Source organism: Schistocerca nitens, chromosome 2 (genome assembly GCF_023898315.1).
Source record: "Schistocerca nitens isolate TAMUIC-IGC-003100 chromosome 2, iqSchNite1.1, whole genome shotgun sequence".
Classification (NCBI taxonomy): domain Eukaryota; kingdom Metazoa; phylum Arthropoda; class Insecta; order Orthoptera; family Acrididae; genus Schistocerca; species Schistocerca nitens.
The window spans coordinates 813,822,801-813,841,859 of NC_064615.1; the positions used below are offsets into that span (position 1 = coordinate 813,822,801).

The following is a 19,059-nucleotide window of genomic DNA, read 5'->3' on the forward strand; positions in this document are numbered from 1 at the left end:
CCATTACTAGCCGTAACGTCAGAATTGCCTCTCTCGTCCCTTTACTTTTCCTAAAGCCAAACTGATCGTCACCTAGCGCATTCTCAATTTTCTTTTCCATTCTTCTGTATATTATTCTTGTAAGCAGCTTCGATGCATGAGCTGTTACGCTGATTGTGCGATAATTCTCGCACTTGTCAGCTCTTGCCGTCTTCGGAATTGTGTGGATGATGCTTTTCCGAAAGTCAGATGGTATGTCGCCAGACTCATATATTCTACACACCAACGTGAATAGTCGTTTTGCTGCCACATCCCCCAACGATTTTAGAAATTCTGATGGAATATTATCTATCCCTTCTGCCTTATTTGACCGTAAGTCCTCCAAAGCTCTTTTAAATTCCGATTCTAATACTGGATCCCCTATGTCTTCTAAATCGACTCCTGTTTCTTCTTCTATCACATCAGACAAATCTTCACCCTCATAGAGGATTTCAATGTAGTCTTTCCACCTATCTGCTCTCTCCTCTGCCTTTAACAGTGGAATTCCCGTTGCACTCTTAATGTTACCTCCGTTGCTTTTAATGTCACCAAAGGTTGTTATGACTTTCCTGTATGCTGAGTCTGTCCTTCCGACAATCATATCTTTTTCGTTGTCTTCACATTTTTCCTGCAGCCATTTCGTCTTAGCTTTCCTGAACTTCCTATTTATTTCATTCCTCAGCGACTTGAATTTCTGTATTCCTTATTTTCCCGGAACATGTTTGTACTTCCTCCTTTCATCAATCAACTGAAGTATTTCTTCTGTTACCCATGGTTTCTTCGTAGCTAACTTCTTTGTACCTATGTTTTCCTTTCCAACTTCTGTGATGGCCCTTTTTAGAGATGTCCATTCCCCTTCAACTGTACTGCCTACTGCGCTATTCCTTATTGCTGTATCTATAGCGTTAGAGTTCAAACGTATCTCGTCATTCCTTAGTACTTCCGTATCGCACTTCTTTGCGTATTGATTCTTCCTGACCAAAGTCTTGAACTTCAGGCTACTCTTCGTCACTACTATATTGTGATCTGAGTCTATATCTGTTCCTGGGTACGTCTTACAGTCCAGTATCTGATTTCGGAATCTCTGTCAGACCATGATGTAATCTAATTGAAATCTTCCAGTATCTCCCGGCCTTTTCCAAGTATACCTCCTCCTCTTGTGATTCTTGAACAGGGTATTCGCTATTACTAACTGAAACTTGTTACAGAACTCAATTAGTCCTTCTTCTCTTTCATTCCTTGTCCCAAGCCCATATTCTCCTGTAACCTTTTCTTCTACTCCTTCCCCTACAACTGCATTCCAGTCGCCCATGACTATTAGATTTTCGTCCCCCTTTACATACTAAATTTCCCTGCCCGCATCTCGTGGTCGTGCGGTAGCGTTCTCGCTTCCCACGCCCGGGTTCCCGGGTTCGATTCCCGGCGGGGTCAGGGATTTTCTCTGCCTCGTGATGGCTGGGTGTTGTGTGCTGTCCTTAGGTTAGTTAGGTTTAGGTAGTTCTAAGTTCTAGGGGACTTATGACCACAGCAGTTGAGTCCCATAGTGCTCAGAGCCACTAAATTTCCCTTTCAATATCCTCATACACTTTCTCTATCTGTTCATCTTCAGATTGCGACGTCGGCATGTATACTTGAACTATCGTTGTCGGTGTTGGTCTGCTGTCGATTCTGATTAGAACAACCCGGTCACTGAACTGTTCACAGTAACACACCCTCTGCCCTACCTTCCTATTCATAACGAATCCTACACCTGTTATACCATTTTCTGCTGCTGTTGATATTACCCGATACTCATCTGACCAGAAATCCTTGTCTTCCTTCCACTTCACTTCACTGACCCCTACCATATCTAGATTGAGCCTTGGATTTCCCTTTTCAGATTTTCTAGTTTCCCTACCACGTTCAAGCTTCTGACATTCCACGCCCCGACTCGTAGAACGTTATCCTTTCGTTGATTATTCAATCTTTTTCGCATGGTAACCTCCCCCTTGGCAGTCCCCTCCCGGAGATCCGAATGGGGGACTATTCCGGAATCCTTTGCCAATGAAGAGATAATCATGAAACTTCTTCAATTACAGGCTACATGTCCTGTGGATACACGTTACGTATCTTTAATGCAGTGGTATCCATTGTCTTCTGCATCCTCATGTTGTTTATCATTGCTGATTCTTCCGCCTTTAGGGGGAATTTCCCACCCCTAGGGCAAGAGAATGCCCTGAACCTCTATCCGCTCCTCCGCCCTCTTTGACAAGGCCGTTGGCAGAATGAGGCTGACTTCTTATGCCGGAAGTCTTCGGCCGCCAATGCTGATTATTTATCAAAATGTAGGCAGTGGCGGGGATCGAACCCGGGACCGAAGACGTTTTGATTATGAATCCAAGACGCTACCCCTTTTTTTTTTAATCTTATTTTGTTCTATATTGTTCGTTGAATTTGTTCCTGGCGGACGTCCAATGACACTCGTTCGGGTTGTTCGTTGATCCGTTCACTCAGTTTTTTATTACAGAGGGTAGCTAAACCCTCTGACCGAATACGCTGAGCTACCGTGCCGGCTCCCTAGACCACGGGTACCTCGTTTCGTATTATCACATAATAAAGGAGAGAGTGAGGGAGATATGATACGCGAGTTGGGATGGAAGTCATTAAAGCAAAGACGTTTCTCGTCGCGGCGAGATCTATTTACGAAATTTCAGTCACCAACTTTCTCTTCCGAATGCGAAAATATTTTGTTGAGCCCAACCTACATAGGTAGGAATGATCATCAAAATGAAATAAGAGAAATCAGAGCTCGAACAGAAAGGTTTAGGTGTTCGTTTTTGCCGCGCGCTGTTCGGGATTGGAGTGGTAGAGAGATAGTATGATTGTTGTTCGATGAACCCTCTGCCAAGCACTTAAATGTGAATTGCAGAGTAATCATGTAGATGTAGATGTACTCGCTCATGCAATAGGCAGAGCAGACGAAGTGACTGCGGTTGTCTGATTACCTCCTCCTGTGGAAGTGATCGTGATTTTTATGCGCCTAAAATAAGGGTGATACAGTTAATAATACTGCCTTCATACGCGGGGGTTGTAAAGGGTGACACAGAAATCGGGAACATCTCCACAATCCAATAAAACTAGAAGTGACGAAGGAAAGAAATTGCATTCGTAGTAATTGAAACCATACAACTTTGCCATTTACGAAAGATTGATTTCATTTTTAATTTTTTTTTTAAATTACATCCTTTAGATAGTGTCCTTCTGTACGAATACATTCTGAAATCTGCTGTTAAGATTCGTCACTGACCGCTGCAACATCTCAGCTGGGATACTGTGAATTGTATCCCGAATTCTCTGTTTTAACTCATCCAGTGATCGTGAGATCACACGGTTGTCAAACTATTCTCGCACATATGCCAATGTCCGCGGTGCAGCGTGTGATGTCGCTCCGTCCTGCTGAAACCAGGCTTTTTGAACGTTTGGAAAGTTGTTCAATGCAGGTGTAACGAAAGTTCGTTACATCTCCACGTAACGATCGGCATTGACAGTTATTGTGTTGCGCTGTTCATTTGCGAAAAAATACGGTCCGATAATCCCATGTGATGAAACACTACACCATACTGTCACTTTACTAGCGTGTAAAGGGCGGTCGTGAACGTCATTAGGATTTGTGTTTGCTCAGTAACGGTAGTTGTGTTTATTTACATAACCTGTGGGATGAAAATGTGCCTCATCTGACATCCTCAACTTGTTTACAAATTCATCGTCATTGTTTATTTTTGCTGTCATTTGTTGACAGGATCCTAATCGTAACCAGTAATCGTTGTCCTTCAACGTTGCAACATCGCTAGTTTTTACGTATGAAACTTTTAATCAAGATGAAGAATTCTACGAACACTCTCCCGGGACATTCCAACCACTGCTGCTTGCTTACGAGTTGAAAGCCGTGGGCTCCGTAAGACAGACTCGGGCACAACATCAGTGTTCACTGGAGAACGCTCACTTCTTGGTCGGCCTGACTCCCTCTGCACCGCCACCAAACTATCAGTGTTTTTATAAAACATTTTTTGGCCAACGCACGTTGTTTTCCGTTCCACTGTACCATGATTACTGAAGTGGTTGATTGTTTACTGTCACGAACCCTCAGTACTGCCACCTGCCCATGGCTGCAACTAGTCACCACAAACATTCCCGTTCTTCTATGTCACTCTTTATACAACAGCAGATTTCAAAAGACACCAATGCGTAAGTGCTTTCTTTAATTTTCAGAGTCGCGTGTTTCACCAGAACGAAGTTGGAGAAGCGCCCTTCATAGGGTATCACGAAAGAATAGCATGAACGCTCACGGCCGTTTGATTTATCTGTTAACGTACGATTTATCTGTTAGTACGTACGTCCGGCTTACTATGGAGGCCCGGAAATTGGAACAGCAAAGTGTAGTGCGATTCCTGACTGCGGAAGAAGTGTCAGGAAGTGAAATCCGTGTCCGAATGTCTTATTGTATAGCGGACACAGCAGATCACGTGAGCGCGGAATAAACGATTTCGAGAAGATCGGTTGCCACTGAAAGACAGCAGTCGGCCAGGAGAAGCTCATCGCCTCATTTCTGCGGTGGATGATGCTGTCAGAACTGTGGAAGGCAGTAGGACATATCGGGCATCTGTTAGGGTACCGCTACCGCTGTGACACAGCACTTAGGTTCCCCACAACCTGACAAAGGAGCAGAAACTGATCAGAATCTCGACATCACCACAGCTCCTGGAACGGTATCGTCATGAAAACATTTTCTGTTCCATATTAGCGCGAGAGATGAAATATGGTGTCATCAACTTGAGCTGGAGAGCGAGCACCGGCAAAAATCCAAACCCGTGCACACCAACACCGGGAAAGTCACGATGACCCTTCCTTTGACTGCAAGGGCCTGATGCTCTTTGGCTTTCTGGAACACGACGCCGCAATTAACGCACAGCAGTAGGAGAAGGGGGCGGGGGAGGGGGACCGACACATTGCAGAAGCTGAAACGTGTCATCAATTACAAACGCCCAGAAATGCTGACGGACTGCATTCAGGGAAAACTCGCCCACATGTTGTTTAAGTTGTTTCGACTACGTTGCAGAAGTTTCTCTGGGAAGGCCTTACACATCTTCTAAACAGTTCTGATTTCTCCCAAGTGATTTACATATTTTTGGAACCGTGACGAAAGACGTTCATGGCGTAGATCTGCTTCGCAGAAAAAGATGACTGCCTGTGCACAATCACAGTTACATAGGCAACAACAAACATTATTAAATGTGGAAATGACCGTCTTGTCTCAAAGTGGGATAAATGTATTAATAGTTTCGACGATTACATGTTTCTTCCTATCCAGTTTTCATTTGAGGGACCTTATACAGATCCAAACTGGCGTGATTATTTTTCGTAAATAAACAGTGTTTGGAGAGTGAGTGTATTAATGTATCTGAAGAGGAATATGTACAGGCAACTTGCATCACCACTTTTAACATAGGGCACTCAGAAATGGATAGTAAGCCATACATGTTCTAAAAGTGGATATATGTATGTGTGTTCCAAATATCCACCTAAATGACTACATCGATTTCAACAAACTTAGAACACTTATTACTTGCTGTCTGGAAAGAAACAATGAGGGAGTAAGAACCATCTCCCTATCAAAGGGGTGGGGTGGGGTTGGGCGCGCAAATAGCCGGACTAAATACATCCAGTATTTGACAATGTGAGCACTTAGTGACTTTCAACAAAATTTTACACGTAATTTCAAATCCTCACGTACATTTCCTCGCTGGAACCCAACCCCAAATTATGAAAGGAAAGAAAAAGAAAAAGAAAAAAAAGATTATCACTTTCGCTGTGCAGTGAAGTTGTGCCGTATCATGCATGATATTTTAATTTACTGCTTCATTATTACTACCTTTATTCCAGTACATTTTGCGGGCATTATCCACTGGATGTCTCTGCAAAATTATATGATTGTACAACATATAGTTCAGGAGATATGCCATCATAAACACAGACCTGCTTAAAAACGGAATTTCAGGGTGAAACATATGTACGAATGATGAGTGAAATGAGTTATATGTTATGTGTGACAAGTGCGAATGTGGGCAACGCCAGAGGTAAAAAAGCTCCTCCTGAACCTATCGATAGATTTCAACCAAACTTGTTACACGTATTACTATCAGGAAATACTCACGAGTAGTGTGGGTGTAAGAACCATCAACCTCCTACTGGGGTGGGGAGGGCAGGGCGTCAAGGAAATGGACAGAGTGAGGTATGGGAGAAGGAGATAGAAGGAGGAGGAGATGAGAGATGGGTAGAGAGAAATTGACAGAGAAAAGGTGTAGGGTGAGAAGGAAGAGGGGTTAAGAGGAGATGGATGGAGAGATGAGGAGTGAAAAGATAGGTCAGAAGAGGAAGAAGGAGGAAATGGACAGAGGAAGGAAAGAGGAGGAGAGAATGAAAGGTTGGAGGGAATGGGTAGAAAGTTGGGAGGAGGAAATGAACAGCGAAAGAGAAGAGGAGGTGATGGAGAGGAAGAGGAAGGAGAAGAAGGAGGACGGAGGGAAGGGGAAGGAAAAGATGAACAGAGAGAGGGTGGTGGAAGAGGTGGACGGAGAGACGGGGAAAGAGGTACAGGGGAGAAGGAAATGGACAAAGAGAGGGAGAGGAAATGGATAGAGAGTGGAGGTTGGAGGAGATGGCCCAAGAAATGTAGTAGGAGACTGACAGGAAGAGGGGCTAAGAGGAGATGGATGGAGGGATGAGGAAGGAGAAAATGGAGCGGCAGAAGAGGAAAGAGGAGATTGACTAATAAGGGATTTGAATAAATACATACCTTTACAAAAACAGGGAGAAGAACCTGAGCATTGCTCTGAGAGCAATGGAGAGAAGCATATCGGGGGTATTAGCAGAGATATGAAAACAAGGACATTGGTCTTGGAAGAAGACGCAGTCACTACTATAATTATATTGAAGTAAATGCTGTATGCAAGATACAACAAATGACCGATACAAAGATGTGTTATATGATGGTTAGTTAAAGTTAACAAAGGTGCGGAAGCTATAAAAGAGCATGTTGCTGGCTACAGTCATTAATAGATAGGTTAAATAGGAGGACTTGATCCGGCATAGGGTGTCAAGGGTGCCAAAAACAGATGGAAATATGATACTTTTGCCTGTTCACGTACGTGGAGAACATTCCCTAATAATGGTTTATTGCACTTAAACAATTCCCATAAAATACCTTTATCATAGTAAGGTAGTGTTGACCATTTCCTGAGAGTGACACATGTCTGAGAAACTCCACAACGCAGTAATTGATGAATCATAAAAATGAGTATTAACTTAATTGTTTTGAGAATGTGCCACTCATTATTGCCGTTGAACTACATTGGTCATTGTTTATCGAATTTTGTTTTAATCCTAAAACTCAAGAGGAGTCCAGTACGTACTATGTGTTACGTGACTAGATTACCTCCTTGTGTCAGAGGTGAAAATTTAGTGATATGTAGTTTCTATTTCAAAAAGATGGACTGTGGGTATGCAACGTAATTTAGTACATTTGGTAACTTAGCTGAAGGTGTATCATGTGACGTTACAGCAGTAGTTACGCTGAATTATGCCTGACTTTCATTTAGTGTTCAGAGGGTAAAAAACGATTTCCGTGATTTTAAACAGTTTGCAGTTGTATGAATGTAAGGTTTTGTGCCCCACATCATAGTAAATTAGAATTAATTAGCAACGGAAAATTTGAAGCTTTTTATGTGATCGAGCCTGGCACCCAGCGGCGATTTTGTAAACCGCTACCCGGGAAGCCGGGCGTACGCAACTGCAAAACATCGTAACGAAACTGCAGCTGTATTTGCTGTACAGCTAAACCGGCCGATCAGAGCTGAAAATGACAAATCATTAGACCAATACCATCGAGTCCCTCGCAAAATGAGAGTTGCGTTATGAGTAGACGTATTACGCACAAGTTTCCGCTTCCTCAAATCAAGGTAAAGAAGAGAAGCCGAAAAGAGGAGAAGACCCACGAAATAATGACAAATAATTTCCTCTTACTCAATCAAACATGTCTTCTAAAGAGAAGGAAAGAAAATAAAAGCAGCTACAGGACCCAAAATTAAAAATAATTGGAGAAAGTTCTATAAAGGAAAAAGCGCAACATGTTAGGGAGAATGATAAGGAAGCAATTGTGAAAAAACTGCTGCAATTTGAAAATGCTGTTTGAAAATCCTCTGCAATTGCGGCCCGAAATATCGAAGAAGAAGAGAACGAATCTATTATTTGCTCAGAAGAAACTGGTATTCTGAGGATACGGTGCACTACTGCTTATCCAAAGGGTGATGGTACAAGGAAAGGTCAAATTGTGAAGGGAGTGTCCCTTTGATTTGGGAGAAATACTACTGTATATTCTGCTCTTCATAGTGAGTGAACTGTTCTCAATACGAGAATAAGTATTTCATTTTTAATTTATTTCCTTCCAATTGCTGTATTAAAAATTGACAGTAATTTTTTACATTGTTGACTGATAAATAGAGAAATTTTTGCAAAAATTTTGACTTTGACATTTTTCGCATTAACCGAAGTATCACCAAACATCACTTAGGTGCGTATTCTTACCGTCCGTTACCCTATATTCCTTTTCATAATGACGATGGCGATTATATAAATTTCAGATCTGGACTGTTATTTATGTAAGTACTCTATGGGATTTGGGGAAATGAAAATCCACGACAAACTTTGGAGCACGTTTGTAATAGCCTAAAATTATATTGTGCATGGAGCAAGAGAAAAAATTACTTCCATTTCATTTTCCAAGAGTAAATAATCAACGAAATAGAATGAGATTTTCACTCTGCAGTGGAGTGTGCGCTGATATGAAACTTCCTGGCAGATTAAAACTGTGTGCCGGACTGAGACTCGAACTCGGGATCATTACCTTTTGCGGGAAAGTGCTCTACCAACTAAATTACCCAAGCACGACTCACGCCCCGTCCTCACAACTTTACTTCTGCCAGTACCTCGTCTCCTACCTTCCAAACTTTACAGAAGCTCTCCTGCGAACCTTGCAGAACTAGCACTCCTGAAAGAAAGGATACTGTGGAGACATGGCTTAGCCACAGCCTGGGGGATGTTTCCAGAATGAGATTTTCACTCTGCAGCGGAGTGTGCGCTGATATGAAACTTCCTGGCAAATTAAAACTGTGTGCCCGACCGAGACTCGAACTCTGGACCTGTTGCCTTTCGCGGGCAAGTGCTCTACCAACTGTGAGGACGAGGGGTGACTCGTGCTTGGGTAGCTCAGTTGGTAGAGCATTTGCAGTCGAAAGGCAAAGGTCCTGAGTTTGAGTCTCAGTCCGGCACACAGTTTTAATCTGCCAGGAAGTTTCATATCAGCGCACACTCCGCTGCAGAGTGAAAATCTCATTCTGGAAACATCCCCCAGGCTGTGGCTAAGCCATGTCTCCACAGTATTCTTTCTTTCAGGAGTTCTAGTTCTGCAAGGTTCGCAGGAGAGCTTCTGTAAAGTTTGGAAGGTAGGAGCCGAGGTACTGGCAGAAGTAAAGTTGTGAGGACGGGACGTGAGTCGTGCTTGGATAGCTCAGTTGGTAGAGCCCTTACCCGCGAAAGGCAAAGGTCCCGAGTTCGAGTCTCGGTCCGGCACATACACTCCTGGAAATAGAAATAAGAACACCGTGAATTCATTGTCCCAGGAAGGGGAAACTTTATTGACACATTCCTGGGGTCAGATACATCACATGATCACACTGACAGAACCACAGGCACATAGACACAGGCAACAGAGCACGCACAATGTCGGCACTAGTACAGTGTATATCCACCTTTCGCAGCAATGCAGGCTGCTATTCTCCCATGGAGACGATCGTAGAGATGCTGGATGTAGTCCTGTGGAACGGCTTGCCATGCCATTTCCACCTGGCGCCTCAGTTGGACCAGCGTTCGTGCTGGACGTGCAGATCGCGTGAGACGACGCTTCATCCAGTCCCAAACATGCTCAATGGGGGACAGATCCGGAGATCTTGCTGGCCAGGGTAGTTGACTTACACCTTCTAGAGCACGTTGGGTGGCACGGGATACATGCGGACGTGCATTGTCCTGTTGGAACAGCAAGTTCCCTTGCCGGTCTAGGAATGGTAGAACGATGGGTTCGATGACGGTTTGGATGTACCGTGCACTATTCAGTGTCCCCTCGACGATCACCAGTGGTGTACGGCCAGTGTAGGAGATCGCTCCCCACACCATGATGCCGGGTGTTGGCCCTGTGTGCCTCGGTCGTATGCAGTCCTGATTGTGGCGCTCACCTGCACGGCGCCAAACACGCATACGACCATCATTGGCACCAAGGCAGAAGCGACTCTCATCGCTGAAGACGACACGTTTCCATTCGTCCCTCCATTCACGCCTGTCGCGACACCACCGGAGGCGGGCTGCACGATGTTGGGGCGTGAGCGGAAGACGGCCTAACGGTGTGCGGGACCGTAGCCCAGCTTCATGGAGACGGTTGCGAATGGTCCTCGCCGATACCCCAGGAGCAACAGTGTCCCTAATTTGCTGGGAAGTGGCGGTGCGGTCCCCTACGGCACTGCGTAGGATCCTACGGTCTTGGCGTGCATCCGTGCGTCGCTGCGGTCCGGTCCCAGGTCGACGGGCACGTGCACCTTCCGCCGACCACTGGCGACAACATCGATGTACTGTGGAGACCTCACGCCCCACGTGTTGAGCAATTCGGCGGTACGTCCACCCGGCCTCCCGCATGCCCACTATACGCCCTCGCTCAAAGTCCGTCAACTGCACATACGGTTCACGTCCACGCTGTCGCGGCATGCTACCAGTGTTAAAGACTGCGATGGAGCTCCGTATGCCACGGCAAACTGGCTGACACTGACAGCGGCGGTGCACAAATGCTGCGCAGCTAGCGCCATTCGACGGCCAACACCGCGGTTCCTGGTGTGTCCGCTGTGCCGTGCGTGTGATCATTGCTTGTACAGCCCTCTCGCAGTGTCCGGAGCAAGTATGGTGGGTCTGACACACCGGTGTCAATGTGTTCTTTTTTCCATTTCCAGGAGTGTAGTTTTAATCTGCCAGGAAGTTTCAGCCAACGAAATAATTCTCTGGAAAATGTTTTAATTCTTCTGATTGGCGTGTCTGACAAGAACGCAGCGTACATTTCATGCAAGATCGCGCACTACCGCACTACCTACGTCTGAGATTTCATCGATAGCGGCTTTCCAGGAAAATGGATTGCTCGAGGTGCACAGATCACATGGCTTCCACGATAGCTGGATTTTATACGTCATGACTTTTATGTGGTTGTAGCACGCTTACCGACTTCTCTAGCAGATCTCAGGGCACGAATCTGCGCAGCTATTGAACAAATTATGCCTTACGTGCTACAGCGAGCGCGGCAATAAACTGACTTTAGATGGGTTGTGTGACACATAACAGCTGCAAATAACATTCCATTCGGTTAGCTAAAAAGTGAAAAAAAAAAACTTCATACACTTCGCCGAAAAAAAACCCACCAAAATCAGGTCTATAAGCCACGTGAATAGCTCTACACCAGTTTTCAGTTTTCATTGTTGTGAAACAGTTTTCAGACATACCCTACATTTAAGAAAAGGTCGTTCTACATTTACAAAGCGCGAATTGATGGCACTACTGCTTTAACAAGGGTTGGCAGACCTACCGGAGGCCCTCGCTGCGGCTGCCTCCTGGTCCTGTTCCCTCCTGGCGGGCCGGCTATCGGTGCCGGGGCCGAAGAAGCGGAAGCTGGCGTTGAATCCCGTCGCGTCCAGACGACCGTTGGAGCGGAACGTCAGCCGAAAGTACTTGCCGTCCGAGACGGCGTCGAACCCGCGCCTCTGGCCGCAGAAGCGCGGGAACTTGCGGTCGCGGCCCATGTAGTTGGACAGCTCCACGTAGTCGCTGGCCGAGACCGCTTCACACCTGTTGGATGGAGAGGCTTCTAAGATTGTACTCACGACTGCAAACAAAGCACCAAGAACACACATTCGAAACAAAATTCTGGAGTCCCTGTTTGTAACGAAACATATGCGACATGTGTGCTAACGGAAGCATTGTACTAATGAACAACTACAGATATTTCACATATAATAAAATCACAAGAGGTTCTACTTACAACAGATCGTGGCATTAGTGGAATTTCAGTTTCTTTACATACTAGTTTGAGAGTACGGCAGCCACAGCTAAGGAAGTATATTGTCAATATTTAAGAATCTTCAAATGCGTTTTTTACTAAAAAGGTCTTGCGAATTAACGGGAACCACAGCTTCTGAGGCGCTTTAGCTGTTTTGTAGTTCTTTATTGGGAACACTACCGCTTTCGCACCGTTACAGGTGCACCCCAAAGTGAGGCAGTGATAGCCTTCGACCAATCGGGAAACTACGATGTTCCACAGCTCAGTTGTAAATCGAAAATGTTAATCCATTATATGCTTTTGTCAACGGTACATTTGGCATTAAGCACTAGTAGGTGAATGTCCAACTGGAGACTTGGAGTGATAAGACCATTAAACAAAAGTGAAAACGGCGACTGTCTTGTGTTAAGCCAACGCTACTGATTGGTAGTTAATGGTGTTCTTTTAGAAGCTCATATTGACAAACCCGGGATGGATGTTTGTCAATATGAGCTTCTTACAGAAACCACCAGTTACCTGTCAACAGCATTGACATAACAAGCTGTCACCGTTTCCACAGTTGCTTAATGGTCTAATCACACCATATGTTTGACAATCACCCACTGGTGCTCAATGCCAAATTTACCGTTGGCAAAAGCCTATAATGGATTAGCATTTTCGATTTACAATCAAACTAAGGTATATCGCAACTTTCCGATTGGTTGAGCGATATATTGGATCATCTGAGGATGCACCTGTAACGGTGTGAAACCGTTAAGGATGCATCTGTAACGGTGTGAAACCATTAGTTTTCCCAACAAAGGACCACAAAACAGCTAAACCGGTTTCAAGAGTCTTCATTCATTGTGAATCCCATTAAATCATAAGACCTTTGAAGTTTATTAAATATTAACAACGCTTTTTTTTAATTTTGATTACAGGTTACCAGTTTCGATACACCCTCAGGCCACCCTCTGGCTCGCAATGGCAACACTCGCTTCCCAAGTAAGTGTCAGTTGGTAAGTTGTGTGTCCGACACACGTACTCTGGAGGCGAGCGTGTCGTTTGCGTGACAGGGAGTGGTCTGACGATACTACTGTGCATCAAAGCCTTTAACCTGACCGCAAAATAAAATTTGGGGCTCTAGACTAAAACATATTTTTTGGGACTGTGGTGGTCGCTGTCCTATCAGATAGTATGTCGGAAATATGTACCTACTTTTAACCATAACCCTGGAATAAAAATCGTGTCCAGTTAGAAGGAAGCACAGGTCACACTTGCCTACAAGGAGGACAGCAGAATTTATCCACAAGACTGCCGTCCGGTGTTCTCTACATACATTTCTTGTTGAAACCTGAAAGGTATTCTGAGCTCAAAGGTAATGACGTTTGTAGAACAGGATAAGTTCCTCCATGCGGACCAGCATTAACTCCGAAAACACTGATTATTTGAACGTAACTCGCAGTTTATTTTCATGATATCCTGAAAGCCACGTATCAAGACAGTTACGTACATATAGTATCTTTCGACATTCAATAAGCACTTAATTGAATACTTCATTTGTGCAATTGTATGGGGTATCAAGCGAAACTTGTGACTTTATTGAGGTTTTCTTGATATGGTTGACACAGCAGATTATCTAGGATGGAGAGTCATCGATAGTAGAATGAAGTTGTATGTTGCGCCTACCACACAATATTAATAGTAATCTCAGAGTTCTCGCAGATGGTGCGGTAGTAAGTACCGTCGAAAAAAATACAGCAAAGATATTCACTAGGTTCTTAATAAAATTTTAAGTTGATATGTAGATTGGTAACTTAGTTTATACGTCTAAAGTCGTCAGATTTTGTACCCCACAAAACGAAAAAGTAAGTGAAATGAATTGCAACATTTAGATCGACCAGAAACACAAACAAGAAAGGGACCCAATAAAATTGTAGTAATAATTTTTTGAAATAAAAATAAATTTTAATATACTACGTTTTTAAATTGGACCAAAAGGTAGCCTAGCTCCATACAGATTGATCCATACACGTAGCTCTGAAAATCTGTGTTTGTGAATTTTTAATAGCTCTGAAAATACTTGTAAGTTTTAAAATGAAAAACGTGGGGAGCATACAAAAGGTAACTCTTAGGAGGTCAGCTATTCATGCATCAAACATCAAGTAGTGTAACAATAAGTTAGCTAACTATTCACGCATCAATTATGTATTGCACGCACCCCACGATTGCGTTTTAAATCTTACAAATACTTTCACAGCATCTGAAAATTCATAATTACAAATTTTCAGGATACCTGTGTGGGATAATAGATCTATGTGGAGCTGGAAAAAATTATTTTATACGTTTTAGTGCCAACTAAAAACATGGTATACTAAAAATTTGTTTTTATTCTAATAGTTACTTTTAATTATGTGCTGGATGATGACGTCCGTTCGAGTTCTTTGATTCCCTGAAAACACCATATTCCAGTTTGTCGCACTGCAGATTGCGACGCGCGGGATTAGCCGAGCGCCTAGGGCGCTGCAGTCTTGGACTGTGCGGCTGGTCCCGGCGTAGGTTCGAGTCCTCCCTCGGGCATGGGTGTGTGTGTTTGTCCTTAGGATCATTTAGGTTAAGTAGTGTGTAAGCTTAGGGACTGATGACCTTAGCAGTTAAGTCCCATAAGATTTCACACACATTTGAGCATTTGTTTTTTTTTTTTTAACTTTGCGTGAACGCCTACACCCAAAGAACCATCCACGGCTTGAATTGTGTCTTAGTATTTAGCGAGTTTAGGTGGCAGTGAAACATACGTAGTACCCGTACGGCAGTTTCCATACATATCGTCGAAGTACCTCTGAGAGCAGGTGGGCGACAAGTGTTCGCCTGCGCCGATATGGCCCAATTCAGAACCTGGCTAAACCAATAGCCGCATCCGACTTCCCAAACACCCCCGACTTTTCAGGTAAACCTCACAGCTTATATTGCCTGTGGGAGAAAGATATTTCGAAGATTATGGAATGTATTCGCAAATTGCGAACAATGTACTACATATATTTCTATGGTTTACTGTAGACACAAGGAAATTTGTGCCGGACCACGACTCCAATCTGAATTACACCTTATTACGAGTGCTCGCCTTAAAAACTTCGGCTATTCGTGCAAACCTCATGCAACGACCCGAACTTCCATCTATCATAACGTCTACGGCTCATAGCTCTTGCACACCGTTCATATGATTTTTTCATAGGGAGAGAGATCGTTTTTCTCGCCAATTTGCCTTGCTTTCCCTTGAAATACACTTAGTGCAGTGTCTGTATTTGACAGTGTCTTTATAGCTCTACTCAAATGTCCTTCAGACAGGCACGCATTTTAATAGCAAACTATACAAGTGACACAATATTGTAATCGCAGTTTGCGAATACATTTCATAATTTAAAACAGCTGTAGATCGTCAGCAGTGTGTATACGTAGGGCATGTGCATCGATCTATACAGACACTGTCAACAGACACTGCATTAACTGTAACTATATGTCTGGAGTTATTTAGCCGCTGACTAATGCAGCAAGACATTTGACTTTATGGTAGCATATGTAAGTTGGGTGTTTAGGTTTTTATATTGGTAACGCCACGTAGCGCTCTGTATGAAAATCACTGGCTGTGCTGTGTGCAGTCTGTGGCTGGTTTGCATTGTTGTTGGCTATTGTAGTGTTGGGCTGTTGGCTGTTAACAGCGCGTAGCGTTGGGCAGTTGGAGGTGAGCCGCCCGCAGTGGTGGATGTGGGGAAGTGAGATGGCTGATTTTTGAGAGCGGATGATATGGACGTGCGTCCATCAGAGTCAGTACGTTTGTAAGACTGGATGTCATGAACTGCTATATACACTCCTGGAAATGGAAAAAAGAACACATTGACACCGGTGTGTCAGACCCACCATACTTGCTCCGGACACTGCGAGAGGGCTGTACAAGCAATGATCACACGCATGGCACAGCGGACACACCAGGAACCGCGGTGTTGGCCGTCGAATGGCGCTAGCTGCGCAGCATTTGTGCACCGCCGCCGTCAGTGTCAGCCAGTTTGCCGTGGCATACGGAGCTCCATCGCAGTCTTTAACACTGGTAGCATGCCGCGACAGCGTGGACGTGAACCGTATGTGCAGTTGACGGACTTTGAGCGAGGGCGTATAGTGAGCATGCGGGAGGCCGGGTGGACGTACCGCCGAATTGCTCAACACGTGGGGCGTGAGGTCTCCACAGTACATCGATGTTGTCGCCAGTGGTCGGCGGAAGGTGCACGTGCCCGTCGACCTGGGACCGGACCGCAGCGACGCACGGATGCACGCCAAGACCGTAGGATCCTACGCAGTGCCGTAGGGGACCGCACCGCCATTTCCCAGCAAATTAGGGACACTGTTGCTCCTGGGGTATCGGCGAGGACCATTCGCAACCGTCTCCATGAAGCTGGGCTACGGTCCCGCACACCGTTAGGCCGTCTTCCGCTCACGCCCCAACATCGTGCAGCCCGCCTCCGGTGGTGTCGCGACAGGCGTGAATGGAGGGACGAATGGAGACGTGCCGTCTTCAGCGATGAGAGTCGCTTCTGCCTTGTTGCCAATGATGGTCGTATGCGTGTTTGGCGCCGTGCAGGTGAGCGCCACAATCCTGACTGCATACGACCGAGGCACACAGGGCCAACACCCGGCATCATGGTGTGGGGAGCGATCTCCTACACTGGCCGTACACCACTGGTGATCGTCGAGGGGACACTGAATAGTGCACGGCACATCCAAACCGTCATCGAACTCATCGTTCTACCATTCCTAGACCGGCAAGGGAACTTGCTGTTTCAACAGGACAATGCACGTCCGCATGTATCCCGTGCCACCCAACGTGCTCTAGAAGGTGTAAGTCAACTACCCTGGCCAGCAAGATCTCCGGATCTGTCCCCCATTGAGCATGTTTGGGACTGGATGAAGCGTCGTCTCACGCGGTCTGCACGTCCAGCACGAACGCTGGTCCAACTGAGGCGCCAGGTGGAAATGGCATGGCAAGCCGTTCCACAGGACTACATCCAGCATCTCTACGATCGTCTCCATGGGAGAATAGCAGCCTGCATTGCTGCGAAAGGTGGATATACACTGTACTAGTGCCGACATTGTGCATGCTCTGTTGCCTGTGTCTATGTGCCTGTGGTTCTGTCAGTGTGATCATGTGATGTATCTGACCCCAGGAATGTGTCAATAAAGTTTCCCCTTCCTGGGACAATGAATTCACGGTGTTCTTATTTCAATTTCCAGGAGTGTATATTATGACTTTTGAACACTATTAAGGTAAATACATTGTTTGTTCTCTATCAAAATCTTTCATTTGCTAACTATGCCTATCAGTAGTTAGTGCCTTCAGTGGTTAGAATCTTTTATTTAGCTGGCAATAGTGGCACTCGCTGTATTGCAGTAGTTCGAGTAACGAAGATTTTTGTGAGGTAAGTGATTTGTGAAAGGTATAGGTTATTGTTAGTCAGGGCCATTCTTTTATAGGGATTATTAAAAGTCAGATTACGTTGCGCTAAAAATATTGTGTGTCAGTTTAAGCACAGTCATGTATAATTTTTCTAAGGGGACTTTCATATGTCGACCCTTAGCCGAGGATACCTCACTGGAATCTTCTGATTTTTTCTCGTAGTTTGTGTAATCAATGTAGCTATTGTTTATTGCTAGCGCGTAATTGTAGAGAGAATTTCTTTCGTAGTTGTAGTTTTTCATTGTTGTACAGTAAAACAGTTGTGGCATGCATGTAGATTTGCACCAAGTACTTCGCAGCTGCGCTTGCAATTAACTAGATATTATTTTCAGTGCTATGTTAATGTGTTTTCTTATTTTTGCTCTTCAAATTTTGCTTTTATGTGTTATCGTGTGAAATATTGTGACAATAATGGCGTGTGAAAAACGTAATACTAGGCTCCAAAGTAAACTGAGAAATGACAGTGAAGACGAAAGCAGAGCGTTAGCGCCACTGTGTAGTGAATTAACTAATGTTCGAAGTAGTAATTTGGTACTTGTGCATAGGGAAATGGAACGGGCTGCAACTAATGGTGTAGACAGTGAAACAATTAGTGAACAGGGAAGCATTATCGATCGATCGGTCGGCAACAGTTCGCCTCAGGAACCCGAAATGACAGGACACAATCTTGCAAATACTGTAGATTCAGGTTTTGCGTCTTCACCGTCTTCTCAAATAAGTCAAGACACATTTTCTGTTCGTCAAAATGTGAATGTTGCCGGTGCAAATGCACTGCCGAAAAGCGTAGAGGAACAGATTCCAGACACCAATACATTATTGTTGCAAATAATGCAACAAATGAAACAAAATCAGAGACAAACACAGCAAAACTTAGACACAATGGAACAATATCTTCAAAAGTTAGACACAATGGAACAACACCAGAGACAAACACACCAACAGTCAGACGCAATGGAACAAAATCTTCAAAAGTTAGACACCACACTTGAACAAACACGTGAAGATTTAACTACTGAGTTACATAAAATCGAATCGAAATGTCAAAAAGTCTGTAATGACGTAAAAACACAAATTTGTGAGCATTTCCAACCTATTTATTCGCGTCATGAAAATGCATTACAGAATCACGAAGCAGCCATTAAGGAACTGCAAACTATTGTTCATGAAAATCACGACACCTTGCAAGCTAAAATTGACTCAGTTGCATCTACCGATTCGGTTATGCAACTTGCAAAAACTAAGGAAAACTTAAAGGACACAGTAGATACGATTTCAACACAAATGGACACTCTGAAACTTGGTTCAGAAAAACACATAAATAAGTTCACTATCGGCGAAAGTCTGTTGGCAGTTAACAGCGCGTAGCGTTGCGCAGTTGTAG

At 44.5% G+C, this 19,059-nt stretch overlaps 1 protein-coding gene across 1 annotated transcript in view; it reads right to left on the reverse strand.

The window, feature by feature from the left end:
* Window positions 1-19,059, reverse strand: part of LOC126234651 (suppressor of lurcher protein 1-like) — a 652,665-nt gene that overhangs the window by 12,375 nt on the left and 621,231 nt on the right. The window contains exon 12 of the mRNA XM_049943382.1: window positions 11,726-11,985. Within this exon, the coding sequence (XP_049799339.1) occupies window positions 11,726-11,985 (260 nt within the window). The remainder of the gene's footprint in view (window positions 1-11,725; window positions 11,986-19,059) is intronic.